At 45.8% G+C, this 27635-nt stretch overlaps 1 protein-coding gene across 1 annotated transcript; it reads right to left on the bottom strand.

The window, feature by feature from the left end:
• Positions 1 to 507: 507 nt before the first annotated feature.
• CHGA (chromogranin A) lies at positions 508 to 25587 on the bottom strand. The gene is made up of 8 exons (XM_005285441.5): positions 25171 to 25587; positions 24255 to 24301; positions 15770 to 15863; positions 15380 to 15448; positions 11393 to 11491; positions 7754 to 8281; positions 6680 to 7131; positions 508 to 1051 (listed from the first exon to the last, which is right to left on the bottom strand). Exons 1-8 carry the CDS (start codon positions 25214 to 25216, stop codon positions 968 to 970), a joined length of 1419 nt encoding a protein of 472 aa, XP_005285498.2. The 5' UTR covers positions 25217 to 25587; the 3' UTR covers positions 508 to 967.
• Positions 25588 to 27635: the final 2048 nt, after the last annotated feature.

Here is a 27635-nt window from a genome sequence, read left to right as displayed (position 1 = left end):
GTTTAAAAATTCACTTACAGGAGTCTCACATGCTCCCCAGATTACTTCCTTTTAATCCCCAGGCTGACCAATTCCTTAAACGTCTAACTATATTCACGTTGCTTAACTTAGTGTTTTAGGTCTATAGATCCTGGGCCTTGCTCTGTATCCCCCACTGAAGTCGATCGATTGGATTGGGCCCTGTGCTTTTCTTAGCATGAATGGCCTTTTTCCATTTTATCTTCGGGGTTTGTACAGTTGCCTATCACCATACTTCCTGACCACTGTGCAGCTTGTGAGTGGGGGGGCTGAATTACTTTATGCCCTGTGGCAGTCTTGATGTGTTCCGTTGTTTCATGCTGATGGAAGCCTATGCAAAACCTGGAGGTTAACTGAACTCTTTTCATGGTACTAGTGGAGACTTCAACACTTCCTCTACTTGGCACCATATAAAGAGAAACTCTTGCTGAGTTCAGTACTGACGATTGAGGCTGGAGCTTGAAAGGCAAAGGAAGGAACCCATCACAGTTTTATTTTTCCTTAGATAAATTTTTATATAGAATATATTACAGTCAGAGTTCTCAGCTTTTAATCAAAAGAGACGTTATTGCAATTTTTATCCAGTGAATCTAACGGTAGAAGTAAAACATTCTAGAAAGCTGTCTTTAAAAAAGAGAAAAAGGAAAACCCAAACAAACAGAAAGTACATGAGTAAGTCACACTGCTCGGGATACAATTATCCAAAGAGTACAAGAGAGAACCATAGTGGCTAAGGGAGCACGAAATCAAGGAAGAAGCCGACGATGAGTGTAACATTACTGCAAAGAGGGCAAGCCTGTCATTTCCTAGCAATTTTGGCTTCCTGGACGAAATGTTTCTGCTCCGTCTTTATTTTTTATTTTTTACTTTTTGAATCAGTAACTTAAGATGCAGTGTAAAAGGATGAGTTAATTTCTGGCTTTTGCTCATGTTATGCGTAGGGGGAACTTCACCCCCGCCTCAATTCATGGAGCTTGTGGGCGACTTTCTCCAGTTCAGCTTCTATTGCTGCCAGGCTTTCCAACTCCTGATCCTAAAACATCAGAAATAAAAATATGAGAGGTAATTACACAGCATAACGTCAGCCCTAAGTCTCTTTCTTTGCATTGACCAATCAAAGAGTTTATGGTATTTATCTGGGCCCGACAGGTGAAGCAGGGGGAGAGACAGTGTTATCTAGTGGATAACACACTGGAAGTCAAGAGATAAGGGTTCTATTCCCAGTTCAGTCAGTGGCCTACTGTGTGATCTTGGTCAAGTCGTATCACCCCTTTGCGCCTCTATTTAGACTATGAACTTGTCATGGCAGAGACCGTCTCCTACGATGTGGTGCCTGACCTAGCATGTTAGGGCCTGACTTTTGGTCAGAACCTCTAGGTCAAAGGTCCCCAATGTGTGGGGCATGCCCATTTGGGGGGTAGGGCGGTGCGGTGGTGGCCTGGGCCAGCCCCCATGGTGGGCAGGGAGGTAGCACCACCCTGTTCCATTCCCAGGGCCCCGCACCTAGGGTCCCAGTTGCTGCCTCCTCTCCTGGGGCTCTGCTTCCGGCTGTGGCTGCTGGCCTCAGGCACCACTTATAGAATCATAGAAGATTAGGGTTGGAAGAGACCTCAGGAGGTCATCTAGTCCAACCCCCTGGTCAAAGCAGGACCAACACCAACTACATCATCCCAGCCAGGGCTTTGTCAAGCTGGGCCTTAAAAACCTCTAAGGATGGAGATTCCACCACCTCCATTGGTAGCCCATTCCAGTGCTCCTGCCCCCGTCTCAGCTATGGCTCCAACTACGGCCCCCCTTACCCATGTCTGCATCTCCCCCCTTCCCAGAGCTCCTGGCCCTGGCTCTGGGGTCACCGGGCGGGGGGGCACAGACGGGGTAACTGGGGGCACAAGGTAAAAAGTTTGGGGACCACTGCTGTAAGTGCTACTATAATATAAATATCAGTATGTGTTTGGGGTGTTTTTTTGGTGGTGTGGACATCTACCCACTGGACACCTCCACAAGCCCTTTAGCTGAATTTTGCATAAACTATTTTTGGCTGTGGCTTCATTCCATCTATTCCCTTTTTTTCTGAAAATACAGTATTTCAATTAAGAATCAGGCGTCATACTCCTCGCACCTACATCGGTGCTGTGGGAGCGCCTCACTGCGCTCTGAGATCTAAGAAAAGGAAGGTATTTACAATACATTGATGTAGGAGTTCTGAGGCATCCAGCTGAGCAGAGAGGAGATCAGAAGCTGTTATTTGGGGGGGTTAATTTCTTTAAAATAGAGCTGGGTTGTTCAGAGAAGCTATAACCAAGCTGGATATTGTTAATATTCATGTGCTGTACATCCCAGCACAACATTTCTCTCATTCTGAAACATAACCCCAATCTAGACGCATGTGTAGAATAATCTGGGTTTAATCATTCTGGGCACTTTTGTGATGTTGTATATTTTCAAAGTATGTACTATACATTGATCAGTCTTCACAACACCTTTGTGAGCCAGGTAAGCAGTGCCCCTACTTTGAGAGAAGAAACCTGAGAGACAGAAGGTGGGATTCACAAAGACACCTAACTTCCCTTGAAATCAAAGTGCCTAAATACCTGCAACATTTATCTGCCTAGCTACCTGTGTTTGTAGAAGTAGAGCAGTTGCTACACCTAGTTGTGCATTTATGACCTGTGTACAAGAAGCTGAGAGATCATAGGGAAGAACTCAGTATACAACATGAGCAACTCTCTTGAAAATGTGCTCTAAAATTGATAATGGTTTTTCTAAAGTTGCTCTTGTGTAGTCACAGCTGCTACTTTACTTTTCAGCATTATGTAACAGCAGTGGCTCCCTAGGGAACAGTATGGGTAACTCCATTATGGTTATTGAATTCAAATCCACTTCACACGAAAGGACAAGTACGGCATCCTGCCGAAGCCAAAATGTATAGCTTTTCCTGCGCTGTTCCTCTTGGTAGCTGGTGAGTAGGTCCTACTTCACCAGGTGTTGTTCCCAGGACAAAGATGTTATGAAACCTAATTCGCTGCACTCCAACCACCACTGCTCCAGCTTGACCTATGGGATTGGTTCTCAAACTTCGTTACACCACAACCCCCTTCTGATAACAAAAATTACTACATGACCCTAAGAGAGGGGACTGGGGACTGAAGCCTGAGCCTGCCAAAGCCTAAGCTCCACCACCTTGGGCAGGGGGACCAAAGTCAAAGGCCAAGGGCTTCAGCCCCAGGTGGGGGTGGGTCTGTAACCTGAGCCCCCTCCACCCAGCCCTGTGCTACAGTTTTGGCCCTGGGCTGTGGGGCTCAGGCTTCAGCTTCTGCCCTAGCAAGTCTAATGCCACACCTGGTGACCCTATTAAAATGGGGTCCTAACCCACTGACCTATGGTAAAAATTACCTCCAATAAGAAATACCACAGAGGGGCTCCTGCAAGGCTCTTCCCACCCCCAGCTCTGCACACCTCCCTGCTGCCTGGTAGGGAGCCTTCCCCACAGGTTGTGGGAGGAAGGGGGGAGGGAAATCTGAGTTTGGGGGCATTTACATTGGGGGCCTGCCCCTTTCCTGGTGGCCAAAGTAGAGTGTGCCAGGTTTGTCCAGGGCGGGGGGGAGAGAAGAGGTTTGCAGGAGAGTCCTTGGGGGGGGGGGGGGGGTGGCTTCAGGAGAGGGTCCCCATGGGAGGGTGATGGATCCTGGGTAGGGCAGTGCAGCAAGGGTGGGGTTGGGGGGGTGTCCATTGGGCTCTTCCCAGTGCAGGGGACTTGGGTGCGATAAGGGTTCCCTATAGGCGTGTGGGGGGAGTCCCCAGGAGGTGTGCATGTGGGGGGTGGGGGTCTGTCGCTCCCTTCCCCGAGTGCGGGGTGGGCAGTCAGTGTGGAGGATCAATGGTGGTTCCCCAGGAGGGGGTTCATGGGGGTGCAGGATCTGGCAGGTTCCCTGTGAAGGGGTAGAGGGGGGCCCCACTTGGGGGGGAATCTGTAGAGGTTAGCGCTGGGTGTGTGGTGTGATCTGTCAGTCCCTCCTTGGAAGGGGGGTAGGTTGCAGGGGTCTGTCAGTCCCTCTCCGGGGCAGGGTATCCCCTAGGAGGGGGGGGGGCTGTTGATCCCTCCCCCAGCTGGGATGCAGGCGGCACCCTATGGGGTATGGTGAGCTGGGGGTGGTCTGTTAGTCCCTCCCTGGGCAGGGGTTCCCTATAGGGTGCAGGGGTATCCCTGGGGGTGTGAGGCAGTCTGTCAATCAGTAAATCATAAAGTCTGAACTGTCTGTGTTAGTAGTAGTATTAAGCTCCCTGCTCCTCTCCCCCAGTATAGAAGTTAAACTACACCGATGATGTTACCTCCTGTAGCTGAGCAGGGCACAGTGGAGGTAGCCCCTCGCTTGTTGAGCTAAAGTCAATGGCTTATCTTCCCTCAGCTACTGGTGTCTTGGTGTTGCCTCTCACAAGAGTTGTCTAGTTCTACCCCCAGCCTCGCCTAGTCAATGGCGTGATTTCCAAATTAAGACGCCCCATTCTGAGACAGCCAGCTTGCAAAAAGAGAAATTCTACTGCTGGTCCCAGGCCTCTGAGCCTGGTATGAAGGGAGTTTGGTTGCTTCTAAGACTGGTTCAAAAACAGGAGCAGACTGGGCTCCCTGCAGTTTCCCGAGCATACAAAGCCATTGTTCCTGGTTCTGTGTGCAAACCTGGTGCTCAGAGAGACATGTGTGCCTGGATTTCAGAGGGTCTGAAGGACAATGTGTAAATTAGTTCCAGAGTCTTATAAACTCACAGAACAATCAAAAAAGTGGCTCCTGTTGTGATGCTTTTCCTCCTGCCTTGTGCTACCAGGGCAGCTGAGTCTTCTCAGGCCACTAGTGGCTTGAAGAAATTTTATACATAAAGTTACATGGCATCTTTCTGGTCGTAGAATGACATTCTAACAGTGGAATATCTGTTTAGTTTACAACATGCTCCAAGAACAGTATGAACATACACTCCTAGTTCAATATGGGATGGGGGAAGATCATCTTCCAAAGCATCAGGTACTAGGCTATTGCTGGAGCTAGGATACCTTAAGATCCTATGATCTGACCCAACATGGCAACTATGGAGTTGATTGTCTGTTTTCTAATTCCAGGGTTGAGCTGAGAAGCAATCCAGGAAGGAGGGAGGAAAAAACGGTAAGGTGCTATAAAAACAGAATTCCAGAATTCTTGCCTCCTTCCTGGCACTTGGGTGGGGAGACTCCCTGTGCTGGGGGTGTTTCCTGTGGACAAACCTCCACCAACTTTCCATCCACTGGATGCTGCTGGACTAATGGTACAATGGATGGATTGCAATGGATAATCAGGACCCCGATGACTTGAAAGCTGATCAGAAAACTAAATAAAACTCTTCCTCCTTCACAGAAACAACTGAAATCCTGTGGCAAGGGGCCATGTCTGGCAGTAGATCACTCCTACTGAACCATCACCTTTGCAATATTGCTCAATTTAATCACAACTTCTAATTATTCTGGTTGGTTTATCCTTCAGGTGCTCAGAATGGCTCGGTGGCCACAGACCTTCTAGTCAGTGACATGCTAGAGTTTTGATATACAAATAGTTATATAATAGCAAACATCAGTCATTTAACATTTTGCTGGTTTAAATGCAAAATCATCCATCCTGCTATTCATAGGCCAGCCTGACTTCAGCTCTAGTGATGAAACTGCTAGGGCTTTGGATAAATGACCCTTAAAGGCCTTAAATAGAAATGAAGGGAGGAAGAAAGTGACTACATTGTGGTGGTGTTTAGCACAATGTCAATCTTTTCCCTTGCAGACTCTCCCAACCTGAAGAGCTTGGGGTAGCGTGACAGTTTGTCTCTTTCACCAACAGAAAAGTTGGTCCCACAAAAGATAATATTTCTGAGACAAGCTGGGTGAAGTACTAAAGGTTAGTTAGTTACCCTGCTGCCAAGATGCATGTGAATGTACCTGACTGACCCATGCAACTACAGTAAGGGTAATTGCAGCTACGCTTTTATATGGGTGTTTTTTGCACATGGATCTAGGCCTCTTTTTTTTGTTTTTGTTATTTAAGTTTGGCCCTAGAAGTCTGGATCAGGTATTTACATTTCTCTTATAAACGTTAAACCAGGAAATGCTTTTTACCTCCCCATGTTGGGGATGCATCCTTTTAAAAAAAAGCCTGTGACAGTAAATTCCAGATCTGCACCCTCTGTCCCCGATTGGAAAGTCTGGTGAAGTCAGCAGAAGTATTTCCATTGACTTGAATGGGCTTTGGATCAGTCCTGGTGCACAGGCTAATGCTACTGGATTACTGGCACTAATTTGTACTATTGCACATACCAGGCCAACTTCATGGCCTTATTAGAGTGTAATCTCTATGGGGCAGGGATTTTTTTGTTACATGTTTTTACAGCTCCCAGCACGACGTGGCTGGGGCCTCTACGTGCTACACCATACAAATAATAAAAACCAACCCTGAACTGAGAGAGGATCACAGACTAACAAAACACAGCTACCTGCCGAACACGGTATAATAAAGTAATGGTGTCAGCTATTAAAAAAAAATATGGCACCTTCCTAAACCTTCTCTCAGTGCACTTTTGATACCCTGCAAAATGACTGGATGGTTTTAAAAAAAAACAAAAAAAATGAATGCATGCACAGGTATCACACCAACCTCTGTTCTTCTGTTAGCACTTCCTTCTTCATCCTTCTTTTCTTCAGGCATGGCGGCAAGCGGAAACCCTGCTTCGCTGCTGTCCTCCTTTGCATGATGTTTCCATGACCTTCTCATATCCTCTTCTGGGTTATGGAAGTCATACTTGTGGGACCTGAAGGACATTTTCATGGACCTATCTGGGTCTTCGCTGCTGTCGTTTTCCTCCATGCGCTTCTTGGATGTCAGCTGCTTGGCCAGCTCATCCATTTTGTTCCATCTCTTGGAGTCTTCCCACTCTCTGGAGGGCTCCTCCTCCTCTTCCTCGCTTTTGACATCCCTGGGGTGGAAGGTGTCCTCTGCCTGCATTGCTTCGTCCTCTGACCGATGCCTCCCTCCTTTTAGTCCATGGGATTTCTCTTCCTCTTCCGAGCTCTTCAAACCTTGGCCAAAGCCCAAAGCATCTTTGTTATCTGAAGCATTTATTGAACAGAATGACAATGAAATGGTGTTTAGATTAGTTAGACCCAGTCTTTGCACCAAACCTTATTTCTTACTGAATTGCTCTATGTGAACTGACAGACATGTTGAAGCAACAGATTCATGGATCTGAAGGCCAGAAGAGACCATTATGAATGTCAAGTCTGACCTCTTGTATACAACACACGTCACATGAAAATACAGCTAGACGTGCAGGAGGAGAAGACACATATGCACTGCAGTACTGACAACAGAGAGACTGGAGCTAGTAGTAGTCAAGAAACTTTTAAATAGCCTGAGAAGCTTGAATAAATGATGTAAAAGCTCTTTGAAAACTGACCAGACCCCATCATAAGGCTTAAAGTGAAGTAACTGATGTAAATCTGCCCAACAGTATTTTGGTGTCTAAAGATGCAGATGGGCCTAGTGGGATTTATGTATAACTGCTGGTTGGAGTTATGCTTCTAACCTGCTTAGGTACACTTGGAAATCCCACTAGGCACCTAGCTACACTTTTAGGCCTCTAAATACCTTTGTGAAACTGGCCCGGAGCTCTCCTTTTGTCAAACAGCACAAAATGAATAAGATGGCTGGGACATCATATGGGATACGTACCGCCTTCCCTGGGAGTCGCCTCAGTCTCATCCTCAGCTGAGCCAAGTATCCGGTCTGCTTCTGTAGGCTGCTCATCTTCCAGGGTGCTTCTCCCAGCATTCTCTTCCTCAGTATGCTCTTGTAAGGTCTCCTCTTCTGCTTCTTGGCTCTCTTCCTGGCCCTTTTTGGAAATCTGCTTCTCTCCCTGAAGCTCCCGACTTCTGTCGGTCTCTTCAGGCTGCTCCTCTTCAGCCTCTTGGAGCTTGTGCTCGGCCAGCTCATCCTCTTGGAGGTCGTCATTGAGGTGGTTGTCTAAAGCATCTTCCCTTGGCGATTCTTCAGCCTCACTGACCTCGTTGCTGTCAGCTTCCTCTGCATTCTCCTTGTCGTCTTCAGGGCCAGCTTCACGCAGTCTTAGCTCCCTCTCTTCCAGGCTGTTTTTCTCATCCTCTTTGGACTCCTCCCTCTCACTGTTCTGCTGGCTTCTCTCTGCCGCTAGCTCAGCAAATGAGGCTGTGGGCTCCTCCGCAGCAATTTCCCTTGATTTATCTGTAGTGGCAACATGGCAAAACCAGAACCTCTTTAGAAGTCTATTTCACAAATGAGGCGGCTTCTTACTGATCTATGGGCTCAACTCCGAAAAAAAAATCACTTAATTAAACCTATGTTTCACTTTAAGCACATGAGTAAGTCCATCCTGTTAACAATGCATTTAAATAGATGTTGAGCTTTAACCAGGTGAGTAGGCCCATTGATGTCTACTGTACTGAATCATGGGTGGAATTAAAGATAAACATGTGCTTAAGCCGACCCACTATTCAGTATAGTAGACTTAAAGTTAAGTATGTGCATAAGTGCTTTGCTGAAGCAGAGCCTATATTACTACCTTGTCTCAGATGATAAACTATCAATGCCTTTGAGATTAAATATAATATAGAAAATCTCTTAGAATTATAATCATGCTTTACATTTAGATAGCACTTGACATGCTCAAAGTCCTGTGCAAAGACTGGCTAATTCCTACTCACAACAACCCTAAGAGAAAGGGAAGTATTATTCCCACTTTATACAGATGGGATTAGTATGACTGGGCCAAGGCTGCTCAGACAGTCAGGGGCAGCTACTGTTGGCCAAAGGGTTTTATTTACTTATTTATTTATTGGTTGTTGTTCACAATGGGGCCTGATCTCAGAAGGGGCAGAGGCAGTACAAAAAAGTCAATCATATTTTAAGAGCAAAAGAAAGAGGAAGAGACAAGAGAGGCGAGAAAACTAGAAAAGAGGTAAAAGGAAATGGGCATAAAGAGAGAGAAGATGGAATGAAGCAATGCTAAAAAAAAAAAAAAAAAAAAGCTTAAGATGAGTAAATGTCTTTAATGTATTCAAGCTCCTCCATTATAGCATATATTCCTGGCAGAAACGTGGCATTGTGATGACTGGCTGCTGTCCCAGCAGGTGAGAGGGTCAGGGCCAAGACTCTTCAGACTGATACTCCCCTTGGGGCTGGAAGAACACACATGCCAGCAGTTTAATTTTTTCAATTTGGTTTAAATGAAAGGCTGATGGCTGGATCCCGCTCCCACTGAACTCAGGGGAAGCAGGAGCAAGCCTTGATGACGGGGAGCTTCCTGTCCCCTCAGTTTTGTTTGACTATATTAGACTTTGCAACAACTTAATCAACTGAGATGGCCATGTGCGCTCCACTGCTGAATGCAACAGCTCAGAACACTGCACAGTGTGGAATAACAAAGCATGCTACATACATAAGACCATAAGAACGGCCATACTGGGTCAGACCAAAGGCCCATCAAGCCCAGTATCTTGTCCTCGGACAGTGGCCAATGGCAGGTGCCCCAAAGGGAATGAACAGACAGGTTATCATCAAGTGATCCATGCCCTGTCACCCAATCCCAGCTTCTGGCAAATAGAGGTTAGGGATACCATTCCTACCCATCCTGGCTAATAGCCATTGATGGACGTATCCTCCATGAATCTATCTAGCTCCCTTTTGAACCATGTTATAATATTGGCCTTCACAACATCTTCTGGCAAGGAGTTCCAGAGGTTGACAGTGTGTTGCATGAAAAAATACTTTGTGTTTGTTTGAAACCTGCTACCTATTAATTTCATTTGGTGGCCCCTTGTTCTTGTATTATGAGAAGGAGTAAATAACACTTCCTTATTTACTTTCTCTATACCACTCAATTTTATAGACCTCTATCATATCCCCCCTTAGTCGCCTCTTTTCCAAGCTGAAAAGTCCCAGTTTTATTAATCTCTCCTCATACGGAAGCCATCCTATACCCCTAATCATTTTTATTGCCATTTTCTGAACCTTTTCCAATTACAATATATCTTTTTTTGAGATGGGGCAATCACATCTGCATGCAGTATTCAAGATGTGGGCGTACCATGGATTTATACAGAAGCAATATGATATGATTCCCAACATTCAACATTTTTGACTGCCGCTGCACATTGAGTGGATGATTTCAGAGAACTATCCATGACTCTAAGATCTCTTTCTTGAGTGATAACAGCTAATTTAGACCCCATCATTGTATATGTATAGTAAGGATTATGTTTTCCAATGTACATTACTTTGCATTTGTCGATATTAAATTTCATCTGCCATTTTGTTGTCCAGTCACCCAGTTTTGTGAGATCCTTTTGTAGCTCTTCGCAGTCTGCCTAGGACTTAACTATCTTGAGTAGTTTTGTATCATCTGCAAATTTTTCCACCTCACTGTTTACCCCTTTTTCCAGATTGTTTATGAATATGTTAAATAAGACTGGGCCCAGTACAGATCCCTGGGGGACACCACTATTTACCCCTATCCATTCTGAAAACTCTCCATTTATTCCTACCCTTTGTTTCCTATCTTTTAACCAGTTACCAATCCATGAGAGAACCTTCCCTCTTATCCCATGACTGCTTATTTTGCTTAATACAAATAGCTCTTCCAGAAATCATACTTGCTAAGTTAGATGGTGACATGATTTTACTTTGGAATCCATTCTGTATTGAACTATATTTGCAGCAAACTAATCCCACAGGCACTACCTTCTTCTGATATGGAAAAGAGAAGGCTCTGAGCCAGAGAGAATGACCCAAAGTCTCCTTTTACTTCCACCGGGGCAACTCCCAGTTAACCAATAGGATTGGACTGGGGGAAAATAATCACAGCTGAGTTTGGTCTGTTTTAGGACCCTACATTTTTTGTGTATCCAAAACTCCCACTGGCTTCAAGGGATACATGAGCTGGCCATTAGTGCTGCAGGTGCTCAGATACAATGGGGATTGGTGTCGCATGAAAACCTAGTCCGATACATAGAGCAAAGATGGACTATTAAAGAGGATGGGATCTGTCACATCTTTCATCGTAGGACTCACCTGTTACTCATTTTAATACGGAAAATGGCAGCAGGATGGCAAATCAGTATCCATTACGATTTAGAATTTTTCCAGTAATTATGGCTGCGAAATGAAATGTTTCTTAAGCCATTAACTAATTCCAAGCAAAACCAAGGTCGCTAGTCTATTTCAGCAACAAAAAAAAGGACTAAAATGTGAAGCAGATTGTATGCATCAAGGCTGTTAGAAAGAACATCCCTGTTTACTGTACTACTTGGATTTCCTGGGGGTTAGGCTGACACTAACCTCTTTGCATGTTCTTGTCATTCTGGCTTTCAAGGACTTCTGAAAGTTCATCTTCAAAGCCACCGTTTTTCTTCTGCTGCCAGGTTCTTTCATTGGCCCCTGTGTCAAATAGGGAGGGGGTCAAAAAGCAACATTCCCCACTATATTTTAAAGAATTGTGTCAGAAAAACTGTTTCAGTACATTTTTTAATACTAAACTCTGACAATAAGAAGCTGGAATGAGAAAAATGCATTAACTAAGAGCTACATGAACCAACTGTATTAACCATGCTTCAGCAAAGTACATCATGTGCAAGCCCGTGCAGCTGGAGACCGATAACCCCTAAGCAAACAGACATTTAATGGGAAGAGACACTTGGAAAACAGTAATGCTGAAGGAGACTTAGGGATGAAAGGGGACAGAAAAGTAGCTGTTGAATTGCAGTGAGGCCTTAGTCTAGCAAAGTACTTAGGTATGTGCTTATTTTAAGCATCTGAATAGTCCCATAGAAGCCTCACCCTTCTCCTTCTGGGAATTACCCACTTCTACCATCATACAAGAGCACCCAGTCCATGCGCACTTGTTCCCTTTTCAGTGCTTGCTGTCCCCACTGTGCCACACACTTGCCCCTCTCCCATGTATGCTCCTCTCCCCTTTGATGTATCAGTTGCCACCAGAGGCCCCGTATGCCTGATCCCCTCAATGAGAAGATAAATAGGGATTCCTTCACACAGGGTGTTTTACAACTCATGCCATTGAAGAAGAGCAGCAAGGAGTGGCATTTATTATGACATTCTTTGTATTACATAGTGCCCTGAAGTCCCAGCCTCACCACGATCACAGTCCCCTTGTGCAAGGGGCCATACAAACACTTAGGCCTTACCCCAAAGAGATTCCAATCCATATAGACAAGGAGAACAAAGGGTGGGAGAAAGAAGTCTGATTACCCACATTTTACAGAGGGGGATGGGAGGCTCAGAGACATGAGGTGACTTGCCCAGTGGAGAAAGAAGAGTCAGGAAGGCTGAAGCAAACACAGGCATTGATCCCAGAATTCCTGAGGCCCAGCCAGTGCCTGAGTGACAGATCATAACACTCAGCTCTTCTACAGTGTGGTTCCATCAGAACAACCACCTCTCTCTCCAGGCATGGCCTCTCCAATCCCGAGTTAGCCCCTGCCTCCAAATCTTTGTAGAGGGAAACAGGCCAGCTTTTTCAGACCAATCCTTCTCCACCTCTATGAACAGGCAAAACAATTTGGGCTCTTCCAGACCACTTTACCTCAGCCAGCTGAGCGGAAGAGGGAGGGAGGGAGGCAAGAGCTTTCCATGTTCAGTGCTTCCCCTCCCCTTCCTTCCGCTGGTTCCCTATTCTGCAAGAACCATTTTCCACTAGAGATCTATGAGCTACATTTTGATCTGATCCCAGTAGTCGGGGCGGGGGAGGGAGGGCAGCATGTGATAGAATAATCACAAGGGGGGGAAGTAAGTGCCTTTATCTAGCTTAACTTGCATTATTTTAAACATGGCCTAATTTTGTGAGTGAAAAGAAAGACCCCAGTGGAGAACACTGCAGAGGTAGCTCTAGTTGAGAGCATAACAACAGCTCACCATGTACAACAGCTCCAAAGAGTGCATGAGCATTTAATAGGGGCTTGGTCAAACCGTGGGGAATGGCACCCCATGGGGGTAAAAGTTCTGTGTAGGGTAAATGAGGGCCAAAGGGACTGAGTCACCTAGTCCATTGGTCAGGACATGCAGCTGGACTGTTGCTGCTGCTGCTACTGGGCAATGAGTGGAGGTAGCCCATTACTCCTCTTCACAAGTAGGGATTTGGGCCAGTGGATCAGCATTTTGGTCATGCTCCTGGCTCACCCACATCCCGCCTCTCTTTGGTGAGCTCTGGCTGAGACCTCCGTGGTGGGCAGGATGGGCAGGTCAATGCTGCTTTTGCCCCCTCTGCACAGTTTTCACTTTGCTTTTAAGCTGCTTTGGGGCCCACATGAGGTTGGTTTGTGTTTGACTATAACTGAGGCTCTTTAACGCACCAGATACTTTTCCTAATCTCTTGACCTTCCACTCTCCTACTCTGGCGACACCAGAGGACCCAACCACATCAGCCACACCATCAAGGGGTCATTTACCTGCACATCTACTAATGTTATATATGCCATCATGTGCCAGCAATGCCCCTCTGCCATGTACATTGGCCAAACCAGACAGTCCCTCCACAAAAGAATAAGTGGACACAAATCGGACATCAGGAATGGTAACATACATAAGCCAGTAAGTGATCACTTCAATCTCCCTGGTCATTCTATTACAGATTTAAAAGTCACTATCATTGAACAAAAAAACTTCAGAAACAGACTTCAAAGAGAAACAGCAGAACTAAAATTCATTTGCAAATTTAACACCATTAATCTGGGCTTGAATAGGGACTGGGAGTGGCTGGCTCATTACAGAAGCAATTTTTCCTCTCCTGGAATTGACACCTCCTCATCTATTACTGGGAGTGGACTACATCCACCCTGATTGAATTGGCCCTGTCAACACTGGTTCTCCACTTGCGAAGAAACTCCCTGCTCTCCATGTGTCAGTATATAATGCCTGCATCTGTAACTTTCACTCTATGCATCCGAAGAAGTGAGGTTTTTACCCACGAAAGCTTATGCCCAAATAAATCTGTTAGTCTTTAAGGTGCCACCCGACTCCTTGTGTTTTTGTAGATACAGACTAACACGGCTACCCCGATACTTCACTCTCCTTTTTGTTTGTTCTCGCCCTGTCTGTTGACTTCCTGGTTTCGCTTCTCTGAGGTTAGTTCATGTTATTCCTGGTCATCCGAAGCAGACCACATTTCTACTTCTTACCAGGGCTGTGGGACATACTGGCAATGAAATTCCAGAGCCTCAACATTCAATATCCCTTAATGACAATGAATGAATGAATGAATGAATACAAGAATTAGATGCTGCTTCTGTTCCTGCTATGTTGATTTGAGCTCAGACCCAAATGTGGTACAACACTTGTACCTACTAGTGGGAGCAGGCAGCAGCTTTTCATCCACACAGGTAATGTGCTGAGAAGGGGGAACTGGTCGGCCCTATGTGCATGACAAATTCTGCTTTGTGGCTGCATGGGAGGACGGAGGCAGACTGACAACCATGCCTGCTCTGCACTATTCAGAATGTGTGTGTTCAAGGTCACACAGACAGAATCAGGAGCAGAATTCAGATTACCCAAATGCTCTGGCTCTCGGGGGTTGAGCTGGTTCCAGAGGACAGGTGATGCAGGTGGTTTGGGGGAGAGGCCAGAGAATCCACTGGCCCCAACATTCCAAGCAACAGGTGCAGAGGACATGAAGTTCCAGAGAGGGAACAGCATTGCAGGCCCCCCATCATGGCCCCTGGTTGGGGTTGATGGATTTCAACACTCCTGCTTGCACACCAGCAGATTACCCAAGTGCTTTGGGCTCTCTGCAGCTGAGCCTCATTTCTCCCTACCTGCTGTTAAGAGGGATAAGAATTAATATTTAATGCTCTGAAGTCCTCCAGTCTACATGATGACCGAAATACAGCATTTAACAGTGGAAAAGACTCCCACTGACTTCTATGAGCTTTGGCTCTAGATCTTATAGTTCAGAATCAGCAGACATTGATTTGGTCAAAGTTCAATTGTATTTCTAACTATAAAGGTTGCTTTAGTTTAAATAAGCCATAGTGTTTCCCTTAGGTATCTGCTATCCATAAAAGAGTAGGCTCTCTTGGGTAAGTTATACGGTCAGTTACACCGATGTAAACCTGAAGTAACTTAATTGGCTTCAGTGGAGTCAATCTGGATGTACACAGGTGTAACTGAGGACAGAATTTGACTCTGAGTTTATGGTCTTATTTGTTGGAAACCCTGATAGAAAAGTTTTCAGTTTTATAAAGTTATCTGTAGAACATTTATATGACTCAGAAATAATAACACCCTCCTGCCACTTTAATTGTAGCAGAACTGTACCTTGAACTGCAAGTTCTTGAAGCTCCTTCAGCAAATTTTGATGACGAAGGATTGAAATGATCCTTTCATCTGCAACAGAAGATTCTTGTTATAGGTGCAGCAAAGCAAACGTTCTGGTCACATGCTCCTTTAGCTAGTCAGTTTATTTACTGAATTTGCTCTTAATTGCAGACCCATCAAAAATCAATTCAATTAAAAAAAAAAAGATGACTTAGGTTTTTAATTTCATGCAAGTGACCCCGGACTTCAGCTTCGGGACAATCAATGCTATGACTGCAGCACAAGAGCTTCATTGCCAAAGGTTAAAGTCTATTTTGGTAAATAGATTTTTCCTAACTAACAGATACTCAGTATTTCATGAGACCATCATAGAAAAGTGTCTGTCTGTACCTCCTCTGAGAGTTTCTAGACACTCCTGGCTGATTGGCAGCGGGTTTGGCTTTGACAGAGTATCAGAAATGACCTCTACAATGCACTTCATCACCTAGAAAGATACAAACATACAGATTAAAATATCTCTCATCTTGGCTTTATTTATTACCCAAGCTAAGTGAAAAAGATCATAGGGCAAATCCTATAAATATTTACATTCCACGTGTGTGTGTGTGTGTGTGTATATTATATACACACACACACAAGTTCCACAACAGGGTAGACTGGGAGTTTCTGTTCTCCCTGTCTCAGAATACAAGGGGGCAAGCAATGGAATTAAAAGGTGTGAAATTAAAAAATAAATAAAAGTAGATTCTTTTGAACACAACATGTGAATAACCTGAGGAACTCATAGCCACAGGAAGTCTTTGAGGCCAATAATTTAGCAATATTCTAAAAGGGATTGGACATTTATATGAATATCACGAATATCCAAAGTTATAATTAATACCTAATTTAGGAAGGACTATTCAAACTTGTACTCCAGGACCTAAGCCAATTACTAACTATTAGAGTCTAGGAGGAGACCTGTGTGGAGAGCAGCTTGTCCCTCAATTGCCTACTGTGGGGTTCTTACACTTTCCTATGAAGCATCTAGTGTTGGCCACTGTCAGAGACAGGATACTGGACTAAGACTCTTAACTGCTACTGTAATACTACTACTAATAGTAGATTTGGTTCTGATCCTGTCTGGCCGTTCCTGTGTTTCTAGGTTCCCATTTACATCAATGTAAATGAGAAGAGAATTTTGCACCATTTTTGTCTCATTGATTTGTTGAACAGAAATGAGACAATGAGCTTGATTCTTCTCTCACATAAGAGTAACTCCATTGGTGTCGCTGGAGTTACGTCTGATTAATATTGATGTGAGAAGAGACACAAGGCTGAAGATTTCAAAATACAAGTGCAACAAATGTGTCGTGTGCCTGTGAGTCCATTGCACATGGAAACCCCAACATCTGAGTACACAGTAGTGTGTTTGTGTTTGAATTAAGTGATTGAGAAAGTGAGGGATGATTGCTGGATTCAAACCAATGCTGTGTTTACGCTAGTGCGCAGACCTAACCTGTAGTCTTTACTTGTGAAAATTTCCCTATTCCTTTAATTTCCCAGATATAGATTTGGATGGAGATTGTCATCCAGACTATTAAGGGAGTGGCACTTGAAATTGCAAACCCAATAACAAGGATTTTTAATGAATCTATGACTGGAAAATAGCTAGTATAGTACCTATTTTTTAAAAAGGGGGAAAAAAGTGATCTGGAAAATTACAGGCCCATTAACTTGACCTCAATTGTATGACAGCTCTTGGAACAAATTTTAAATTTTTAGTTAAGGACATAAGGGTACATGGTAACTGGGATAAAATATAACATGGTTTTACAAAAGGCAGATTGTGCCAGACCTACCTGATCTCTTTGAGAAGCTAACTGATTTTTTAGACAAAGGAAATGCAGTAGATCTCATCTACCTGGATTTCAGTAAGGTACCTGATACAGTTCCACATGGGAAATTATTAGTTAAATTGGAGAGGTGGGGAATGAGAGAATTGAAAGGCAAGAAACTGGTTAAAGGGGAGACTACAACAGGCCATATTGAAAGATGAATTAGCAGGCTGGAGAAAGATTACTAGTGGAGTTCCTCAGGGATCGGTCTTGGTACCAATCTTATTTAACATTTTAATTAATGACCTTGGCACAAAAAGTGGGAGTGTGCTAATAAAATGTGCAGATGACACAAAGCTGGGAGGTATTGCCAGTACAGAGGAGAAGTGGAATATCATTCAAGGAGATCTGGAGGACCTTGAAAACTGGAATAATAGAAATGGGATGAAATTTAATAGTGCAAAGTGCAAGATCATGCACTTAGGGACTAACAATAAGAAGTTTTACTATAAGCTGGTGACACATCAATCGGAAGCGACAGAAGAGGAGAATGACTTGGGTGTACTGGTTGATCACAGGATGACTATGAGCCGCCAATGTGATGTGGCAGTGAAAAAGGCTAATGCAATCCTGGGATGCATCAGGCAAGGTATTTCCAGTAGAGATAGGGAAGTGTTATTGCCATTATACAAGGCACTGGTAAGACCTCAGCTGGAATACTGTGTACAGTGCTGGTCTCCCATGTTTAAGAAAGATTAATTCAAACTGGAACAGGTGCAGAGAAGGGCTACTAGGATGATCAGAGGAATGGAAAACCTAACTTAGGAGACACAAAGGGCTTGACTTGTTTAACCTAACCAAATCAAGGCTATGGGGAGATACGATTGCTCTCTATAATACATCAGAGAGATAAATACCAGGAAGGGAGAGGAGTTATTTACATTAAGCACTAATGTTGACACGAAAATAAATGGATATAAACTGGCCATCAATAAGTTTAGGCTTGAAATTAGATGAAAGTTTCTAACCATCAGAGGAGTGAAGTTCTGGAACAGCCTCCCAAGGGGCACAGTGGGGGGCAAAAAACCCTAACTGGCTTCAAGACTGAGCTTGATAAATTAATGGAGGGGATGGCATGATGAGATTGCCTACAATGGGATGTGGCCCATTTGTGACTGCTGGTAGCCAATTTCCCCAAATGCCGTAGAGGGGCACTAGATGGGGAGGCTCTAAGTTACTTCAGCGAATTCTTTCCCAGGTGTCTGGCTGGTGGGTCTTGCCAACATGCTCAGGGTTCAGCTGATTGCCATATTTGGGGTTGGGAAAGAATTTCCCCCCAGGTCAGATTGGCAGAGATCCTGGGAGTATTTGCCTTCCTCTGCAGCACAAGGCATGGGTCACTTTGCTGGTTTAAACTAAATAAATGGTGAATGCTCTGTAACTTGAAGTCTTTAAACCATGATTTGAGGACTTTGGTAATTCAACCAGAGGTTATGGGTCTAATATAGGAGTGGGTGAGTGAGGTTCTGTTGCCTGCAATGTGCAGGTCAGACTAGATCTGGGGGTCCCACAAAGTTTTTGGTGGCCTCAGAGTGTAGCCACCAACTCTTGCTGGTGGCCATTCTGACAATTTTTCCTAAAATAATTAACTTTAGGAAAAACAAAGAAATATTCACATATACATGTCCAAATTATTGTAATTTATTTATGTAGGGTTTTTTTGCAGCCTCAATAATAAATAATGTACAGTTGTCTCTATTCTTTACTGGACCTAAACAGAATAGAAAAACAAATAAGGTGCTTTACACGTTCTTGTCTTTTCTGTTGTTGTTTCTTTTGCGTTTTTTTTCCTAATAGACTTGCTAGCTAGTAAGTCTGCTGCTGTGAAAAGTGATACTTGTATGTTAATATCACTTTTCACAGCCACACAGCTAGCTACTAAGTCTGTTGTGAAAAGTGATATTAATAAACATACAAATATCACTTTTCACAGCAGATTTACTCAGCCCCGGCAAGCTCAGGGACAAATTAAGCCCTGAATGGGGATCTGAGGGAGGCACCAGGAGCCCAGAGTGATGGGGGAGGGGGAGTGTGTGACCCCGAGGCTGGCTCCTGTCGCCACACTGCTGGCAGCCTGAGCTCAAACCGCTGTGGCCAGATACCAGAGCCCGAGCCTGATGTCTGTGGCTGGATCCTGGGGCCTGCCACTGCACAGCCGAAGCCGGGATCTGGAGAAGCCAGTGGGGGCCGGGGGTAATGGGTAGGGCCCTACCAAATTCACGGCCAAGAAAAACGCATCATGGACTGTGAAATCTGGTCTTTTGTGTGCTTTTACCCGATATTATACAGATTTCATGGGGGAGACCAGCATTTCTCAAGCTGGGGGTCCTGACCCAAAAAGAGAGTTGCAGGGAGGTTACAAGGTTGTTTTAGGGAGGTCATGGTATTGCCACTCTTATTTCTGCACTGCCTTCAGAGCTAGGTGGCTGGAGAGCGGCGGCTGTTAACCGGGCGCCCAGCTCTAAAGGCAGAGCCACCGCCAGCAGCAGTGCAGAAGTAAAGGTGACAATACCATACCATGCCACCCTTACTTCTGCGCTGCTGCCTTCAGAGCTGGGCAGCTGGAGAGTGGCGGCTGCCGACCCAGGGCCCAGCACTGCAGGAAGCAGCACAGAAGTAAGGGTGGCAATACCATACTAGGCCATCCTGACTCCCCTGCTGCTGCTGGCGGCGACTCTGCCTTCAGAGCTGGGATCCCAGTTAGCAGCCGCCGCTCTCCAGCTGCCCAGCTCTGAAGGCAGCGCCACTGCCAGCAGCAGTGCAAAAGTAAGGGTAGCAGTACCACAAACCCCCCCACCCCCAATAACTTTGTGTCTCGCCCACAACTCCCTTATGGGTCAGGACCCCTACAATTAAAACACCATGAAATTTCAGATTTAAATAGCTGAAATCATGAAATTTATTATTTTTAAAATCCCATGACCATGAAATTGACTAAAATGGACTGTGACTTTGGTAGGGCCCCAGTAATGGGGGAGGGGTGGTGAGTCCGGGGCCAGAGCCCACTGCCACGTGATCAGGAGCCAACGCCAGAGGCGGTAGCAGGGGCCAGGGTGGAGGGGGGCAGACTTGAGCCTGGGGCTGGAACCTGCCACCACCTGGCCAGGGGATGGAGTCCTGGGACAGAGCCTGGGGCCTGGAGACGGAGACTGAATCTCAGCAGCTAGAGCCCAAAGCCCTGTGGCTGGGGCCTGCCACCTCCTCTGATCTCACTGCCTCTGGGAAGTGGGGGGGAAGAGACTCACTGGCTGCCTGCTCCTCTAGTGTTTGTGTCTCCAAAGGGGGGCAGGCCCAACCCCTGCTGGCAGCCCCGGGGGCAGGGCCTCTGCTTCTCCCCAACCCCTAATCACCGCCCAGGAGGCTATGGCCGCAAGAAAAGCCCCTGGTAGCCACATTTGAGAAATATTGGACTAGATCAGGGGTTGGAAAACTACAGCGCGGGAGCCACATCTGACCCACCAGCCGATTTAATCCAGCCCTGGAGCTCCTGCTGGGAAGCGGGGCTGCGGCTTGCCCTGCTCCCGTACTCCAGCCAGGAGTACCTGCAGCCGTCATCTGCTCCACGCAGCTCCCAGAAGCAGCAGCATGTCTCCCCTCCAGCTCCTACGTTTAGGAGTAGCTGGGGGCTCCACACGCTGCCCCCGCTCCAACCGCCATCCCCGCAGCTCCCATTGGCTGCAGTTGCTAGCCAATGGGAGCTGCAGAGGTGGCGCCTGCGGACAGGGGAGTGCGTAGAGCCGCCTGGCCGTGCCTCCGCATAGGACCCAGAGGGGGGACATGCCGCTCTTTGAGGTAAGTACTGCCCAGAGCCTGCACCCCTGAGCCTCTCTTGTGCCCCAACCCCCTGCCCCAGCCCTGATCCCGCTCCTGCCTTCTGAACCCCTCAATCCCAGCCCGGAGCACCCTTCTGCACCCCAAACTCCTCATCCCCAGCCCCACCTCCTGCACCCCCAGCTGGAGCCCTCACCCCCCCCCCATGCCCCAACCCCCTACACCAGCCCTGATCCCAGTCCAGAGCACGCGCCTGCACCCCAAACTCCTCATGTCCTAATGTTCTAAATGAATGCTCATCTCTTTATAGCCTGAACTTCTTTTCAATTTCAGCAGGCTGGCCTTCTAAGAGTCTTAACCTCTTAAACCGTACTACTCACAAGAGATTCAGAACATTGTGGCTGCACAGTAAATTAACACTAGTCAGCAATTTCCGGGTGCCAACAATATTGCTTGTTCAAGCAATCAGATGTATTCATTTATCAGATAAAATGGGTGAACTGTTCACAATTTGTAAATAGCTAATTTCTTTCAACCATTTGATTTTGCAGATTAAAGGGATTTCAGAAAGGGATAACAAAATGAAATATCTTCTTGTAAATACTTTCACTGTTTATAGGGATTGATTGGTAGACTAGAAGCATTAACAGAGACATCTAATATAATGAAAATAAAAACGTCTATGTTCCCTTTGGTATCACTCTCCTATATGACAAGCAACCCATTAATATTAATTTTACATGTGCTAAAAACACACCATGCACCCATTAAACAAGACAAAGAGGCAGATTCTGATACCCTTGCTCATGCTGAGTAGCACCTTAGTCCATGAGTAGTCCCATTTAAATCAATAGGGCTTGTGGAGTAAGGTGTTTCTCAAGATAAGTAAAAATATCAGAATCTGGCCCAAATAAATGCTATAAACAAACATTTTGTGGTTATATTTTATGTTCCAAAGGAACCTAACATTCTTTACATGCGGATTTACACCCACACTATTTTATACATGTACATATCCCTGAGATTCACTTCACTCACCACGGAAATGCTGCCACATCTGGGTGGAACTTGGCAACTATTAATGTGACAATCGTGTAGTCCCCACTCAGGCAAAACTCATTGATTGCACCGATTGTTTTGCCTGAGTAAGGTTTGCAGGTTCAGGCTCTAATACTCCACTGTGACATTACATTCTCCATAGAGCTATTCTAAGTAAGATCATGGAATCAAACTCTGAAAAGGTCCCATCCTGCTGTATCTACACAGAAGAAAATCCCATTGAAGGGTTCAGGCCCTTAGAAGGAGTGGAACAAAAGATGAGAACCTTTGAGATATTTTCAGCAACAATAAAGGCCTTTAAGTGGGAAATACTGGCCTTCTGAGGCCCTGGAACTGATGAAGGACCAGGAGTATTTCAAATGTTTTAAGAAATTATGGTCAGACTCTCAGTGGAAGTAATTTTGTGTTAAGAAAAATACACCTAGCTATGGAGGAACAGCTTTCAGTGCTCAAACTCCCATTGCCCCCACCTGCACATGCGTAAATTTTACTCCACCTCTCAGCCAACATCAAGAACTGGGAACACAGGGCAACATGGCAGACAGAATCCTACAATGGAGGCTTTGTGTTGAAACCTCAAAGTCTTGCACCATGGGCAGGTTGATGAAGTTTCTATTTATTCTGTAACTTAAACTAGAATTTTGCCTGGCTCATGAGTTGGTAGCCTAATTACTCATCAAGGGCTTGATCCAATTCCTTCTAAAGTTAATAGAAAGACCCCCACTGAAATCACTGGGAGCTGGACCAGGTCCCATTACAGGAGTTGGGATCATGAACAAACAGAGCTCTTGGGGAAATAATTCAGACTTGGTGTAACCCCACTGACTTCCACATCATTACATCTACTTTACACAAAGGCTGGATTTAGCCCTTTAATCTTAAAGGATTGGAAAATGGGCACTTCACACAGATGGTGCACTTAACTTTGGGGAAGCCATCACAAAGCAGACTCAGAAAATCACCAGTTACAGTAGAGGGTAAATTATGGGTTTAATAGGCTTCCTCAGATGGCAACCACTGAAGCAGACATTTCTGCTCCTTACCTACCCATGTAACCTTTTACAATTACAGTCATTTGAGCCAGCAAAAAAGACTGAGACAATAGCAAATGCCTTGCTGCATTCATGAGCCATCAGCTTAGCTCACAGCACTGCTAGCAGGCTAGTAGTTCTAAACAAAGCAGCTGCAACAGCTCTCCAGGTTCCCGTCTGTAGACAAAGGAGGGGGAGTTTTTCCTTGTAGTACTTGCACTGTAAGTAACAGTGATGATGAATGGTGGAGTACAAGGGAGCTAGCATGGAGATTGACAGGCGCTTCCCCTCCCGCCCCCAAGGAAAAGGGAAAGCGCCTTTTGTGGCTTATCCTTGAGAGAAGATTTTGATTAACAAACACATTCAACAGGCAGGGGATAAGGACTGGCATTTCTGCTCCTTTCGCAAATATTAGAGAAGAAGTGTAATTAGCTAGTTTGAGAGAGAAGTTAATTTGAAAAGGTACATACTTGAAAGAATAATGTTAGAGAATTTTTGACTGCATCTCTCTCACAGCTAGGTAGGTTGATAGGTAGATGTATGTACATAAATAAGTAGGTAATTATACACATGTATAAGTATACATGCATATGTATGTGCAAATACGTACATACTCACATATGTATCTCTCTGTTATGCACACCTACATGTAGGTGTGCATATAGAAAGATATCACTAAGCAAGTCAAGATATTTGAAGAAATATTAACAGCCAGAAAAAAGTGAGTCCTCTAAACATGCATGTGTGCACCTGCATAAAGTCTTTACATTTTCAACAAAGATGGCTCACGGTGTGTTTATAATCAGTCAAATACAATGTAACTAGAAAGCTAGTTCCTTGACCATTCACACTCTCCTTTGTCTGTTGCTGAACTTGTCAAGGGGTTGACAAAAAACAAACAAACAAACAGTTTGATTTATGCATAAAATGTAAATCCAGAAAGAGGAGCAGATAATGCAGCTGGAAAATCTTTGCCCTAATAAGAAATGATTCATGCTTCACTATTAACATTTCCAGTATTATTTCCAATAATGCTTCTGGACAGATAATAGAAAAGGAGGTCCCTCAGGTTTCTTGAATTAACAGCAAGAGAGACATCAGCACTCCGATTTTTAACAACATGGGCTCAGAGCTTACCTTAGCATCCCCTTTATTCATTGGATTGATTACCGGGAGGGCAATGACTGTAAACATCAAAAGAAGGAAAGGATACCTGGTTAGTCTCCATCTCCTGGCACATTTCCAGAGAACCGGGGAACGGCTGGGGAAACGCAGGCAGAGCGCTCCAGCTGTGTCCAGAATGTTAGCAGGAAGGTGGAATCTTGGGCTTGATTTTCGACCATAAACCACACCAGCTTATTAACTATGGGCTTCACCAATCAGCAGTAATCGGGCGGACTCTAATGATAGGGCTTGGGTTTCTCCCTATCCAACCTTAGAGGTTGCCTTAAACAGTCCCCCAAAGTGAAGCAGACGGGACTGCAGGCGAGATTTTATCTGACCAGACGTTTTGCAATGATCGGCCTCGTGGCTGAGCCTGTGCAGAATTCTTCCAACGCCCAGGCTCATGAAATCAAGCCGCTCCCGGTAGCCAGTACCTGTCCGGCAACCGCTAGCTCTGAGCTAGGGGCTAGAGACCGATCGTATTGCTGCTAGCTACAGAGAGACGGGCGAGCAGAGCAATGGAGGGGCGAACTGGTGGCTGGATCGGGCTTTATAAAGTCCCCGCGGGCGGAGATGACCTTGCAGGTGTACTCAGTGCATCGGGGATGTATTCGGGGCACTGTCATTTCCCACCCACGCAGAGCTTGTCTCGGTGCCCCCAAAGAAGACACCCTTGGGTGTCTGCGACCAGGCAAGGCTGAGGGGAAGCGCTGGCTAGAAACACCTTTGCGGCTGGCTCGGGCGACCCTAGCGGCTCTCGGCTGCCCCAGCCGCCGCAAGCGGAGAGGCGCTGTCCTTGGTGCTGAAAGGACAGTCACTGCGGAAGAGCGTCCCGGACCACCTCCCTCTGCCCGGGGCCAGCTAAGCCCCCGCCACGCCCCACACTTACCCTGCACCGCCAGCAGCAGGACAGCGAAGCCTCCTCTGCAGCCCATGGCGCCGGCAGGCCGGAGTGAAGGCTGGCCGGGTGCGGGTGCGGGCAATGCGCTCCTCCCCCTGCAGCGCTGCCGGACGGCTTAGGGCGAGCAGGTAACGCGGGGCTCTGACCCGGGGCGGGCTGGCGCAGATCCGCTGGCGGGATTAGCTCGTGTGTGTGTCCGCCTCTCCCCAGAGCACCCCGCCGCCTTTGCCGAAGATCCCGACAGGGCACTGCAGCAGCAGCCCCCTCCTTTATATACCCCTGCCCTCGGAAATGGCGTCAGGAGAAAGCCACCGCCCCTTCGTCCGCCCACTGCCAGCCCCTGCTCAGCCGGGAATTGCGGCGCCCAGGCACCGAGCGCCCTGCGGCTCACACACACTCCGCCGGCAACTGCTGGCCATGGTGCTGCGCTCCGGCCAGCAAAGCTCGGGACCCCCATCGCCTCCCACGCGGCTGACTCAGGAGCCTGGGATCTGGTCACACGTTTTATTTTTGGTAACAAGCATAGAAGAGCTGGATCAAAGTCACCCATTGAACAGGGCCAATTAGTGGGGGTGAGGAAGGGAGGATTATTCAAGGACTAGTGGCCTGGGGCTCAAACTTTTTGTCTTGGTGACCCCTTTGACACAGCAAGCCTCTGAGTGCGACGTTCCCTTAGAAATTAAAAATGGAGTGAGTAATTTAATTTAACAGAGGCTCAGCAGGTTGACAGCTGGCAACCCCCGTAACCACATCAAGGGTCACAACCCCCAGTTTGAGAACCCCTAGCCTGGTGGAATGATTCAAGTTTACAGCCAGCTGTTCATCTTTCCAGTGGAGCTGACAGGTCACTTCTTGTGCTGGAAGACAGGCCACATAACATGCAGCCTTGGGTTGACAAAGGCTGTCAGGATTGTGATTGTGCAAGAAGACATGCTGTCTAGTTCTTCTTTGTTCAGCACAGTCTATCTGGAGATATACCTATTTCATAGAACTGGAAGGGACCCTGAAAGGTTATTGAGTCCAGCCCCCTGCTTTCACTAGCAAGACCAAGTACTGATTTTGCCCTAGATCCCTAGGTGGCCCCCCCTCAAGGTTTGAACTCACAACCCTGGATTTAGCAGGCCAATGCTCAAACCACTGAGCTATCCGCTCCCCTACACACAGTCTAACAAACTCTAGTATTATCCCCCTTGCCAAGATGTCTCCAAAATTGGAGCAAGTAAGCCTAGCTGATTATTACAAGTTTGGTTGATAAAAGTAATAGTGTTGACACAATAGATTTCTGTAAGGTTTTGATATGGTGCCACACAACATTTTGATTAAAAAATTAGAATGCTATGAAGTTAGTATGGTACACATTACATGGATTAAAAACTAGCCAACTGCTAGTTCTCAAAATGTAATTGCATGTGGGGCATCAACACTGAGTGAGTGTGTTTCTAGTGGGGTCTTGCACTTATTGGGGTTCTTGGTCTTATGCTATTTAACATCTTTGTCAATGACCTAGATGAAAACAAAATGATCACTAATAAAGTTTGCAGCTGACACAAAAACTGTGGGAGTGGTAAATAATGAAGAGGACAGATCTCTGATACAGTGCAATCTGGATCGCTTGGAAATCTGGGCACAAGCAAACAGTATGTGTTTTAATATGGCTAAATGTAAATGTATACATTTAAGAACAAAGATTGTTAGCCATATTTAGAGGATGGGGGACACTAACCTGGGAAGCAGTGACTAATAAAAAAAAGATTGGGGGGTATGGTGGATATTCAGCTGAACACAAGCTCTCAGTCTGATGCCATGGTCAAAAGGGCTAATGTGATCCTGGGATGTAAAAACAGGAGAATTTTGAGTAGGAGTAGAAAGGTTATTTTACCTCTGTATTTGGCATTGGTATGAGTGTCCCAGTCTGGTATCCACAATTCAAAAAGGATGTTGATAAATTGGAGAGGTTTCAGAGAGGAGCCACAAGAATAAAGGATTAAAAAACATGCCTTAGGCTGGTCTATCTGGGGAGGGGCTGGGGGGAGGCACACAAGCGAAATCGGTCTAAGTTATGCAACTTCAGCTACGAAAATAGTATAGCTGAAGTCGACGTACTTAGAGCTACTTACCACAGTGTCTTCACTGCGCTAGGTTGACTGCTGATGCACCCCTGTCCACTCCACTTCTCACTCCGGTGAAGTACTGGAGTTAATGGGAGAGCGCTCGGCGGTTGATTTATCACATCTTCACTTCACATGATAAATCGACCCCCACTGGATCGATCGCTCCAGAGGTAAGTGTAGACATGCCCTTAGAATGATAGACTCAAGGAACTCAATAGATTTAGTTGAAAGAGAAGGTTAAAGGGGTAACTTGATCACAGTTTATAAGTACCTATATGAGGAACGGGTATTTGAAAATGGGCTCTTCAATCTAGCAGGCAAAAATGTAATATGGCTGAAAGT

This window comes from Chrysemys picta, chromosome 4 (genome assembly GCF_011386835.1).
Source record: "Chrysemys picta bellii isolate R12L10 chromosome 4, ASM1138683v2, whole genome shotgun sequence".
NCBI lineage: Eukaryota > Metazoa > Chordata > Testudines > Emydidae > Chrysemys > Chrysemys picta.
This window is presented reverse-complemented; position numbering and strand designations above follow the sequence as displayed.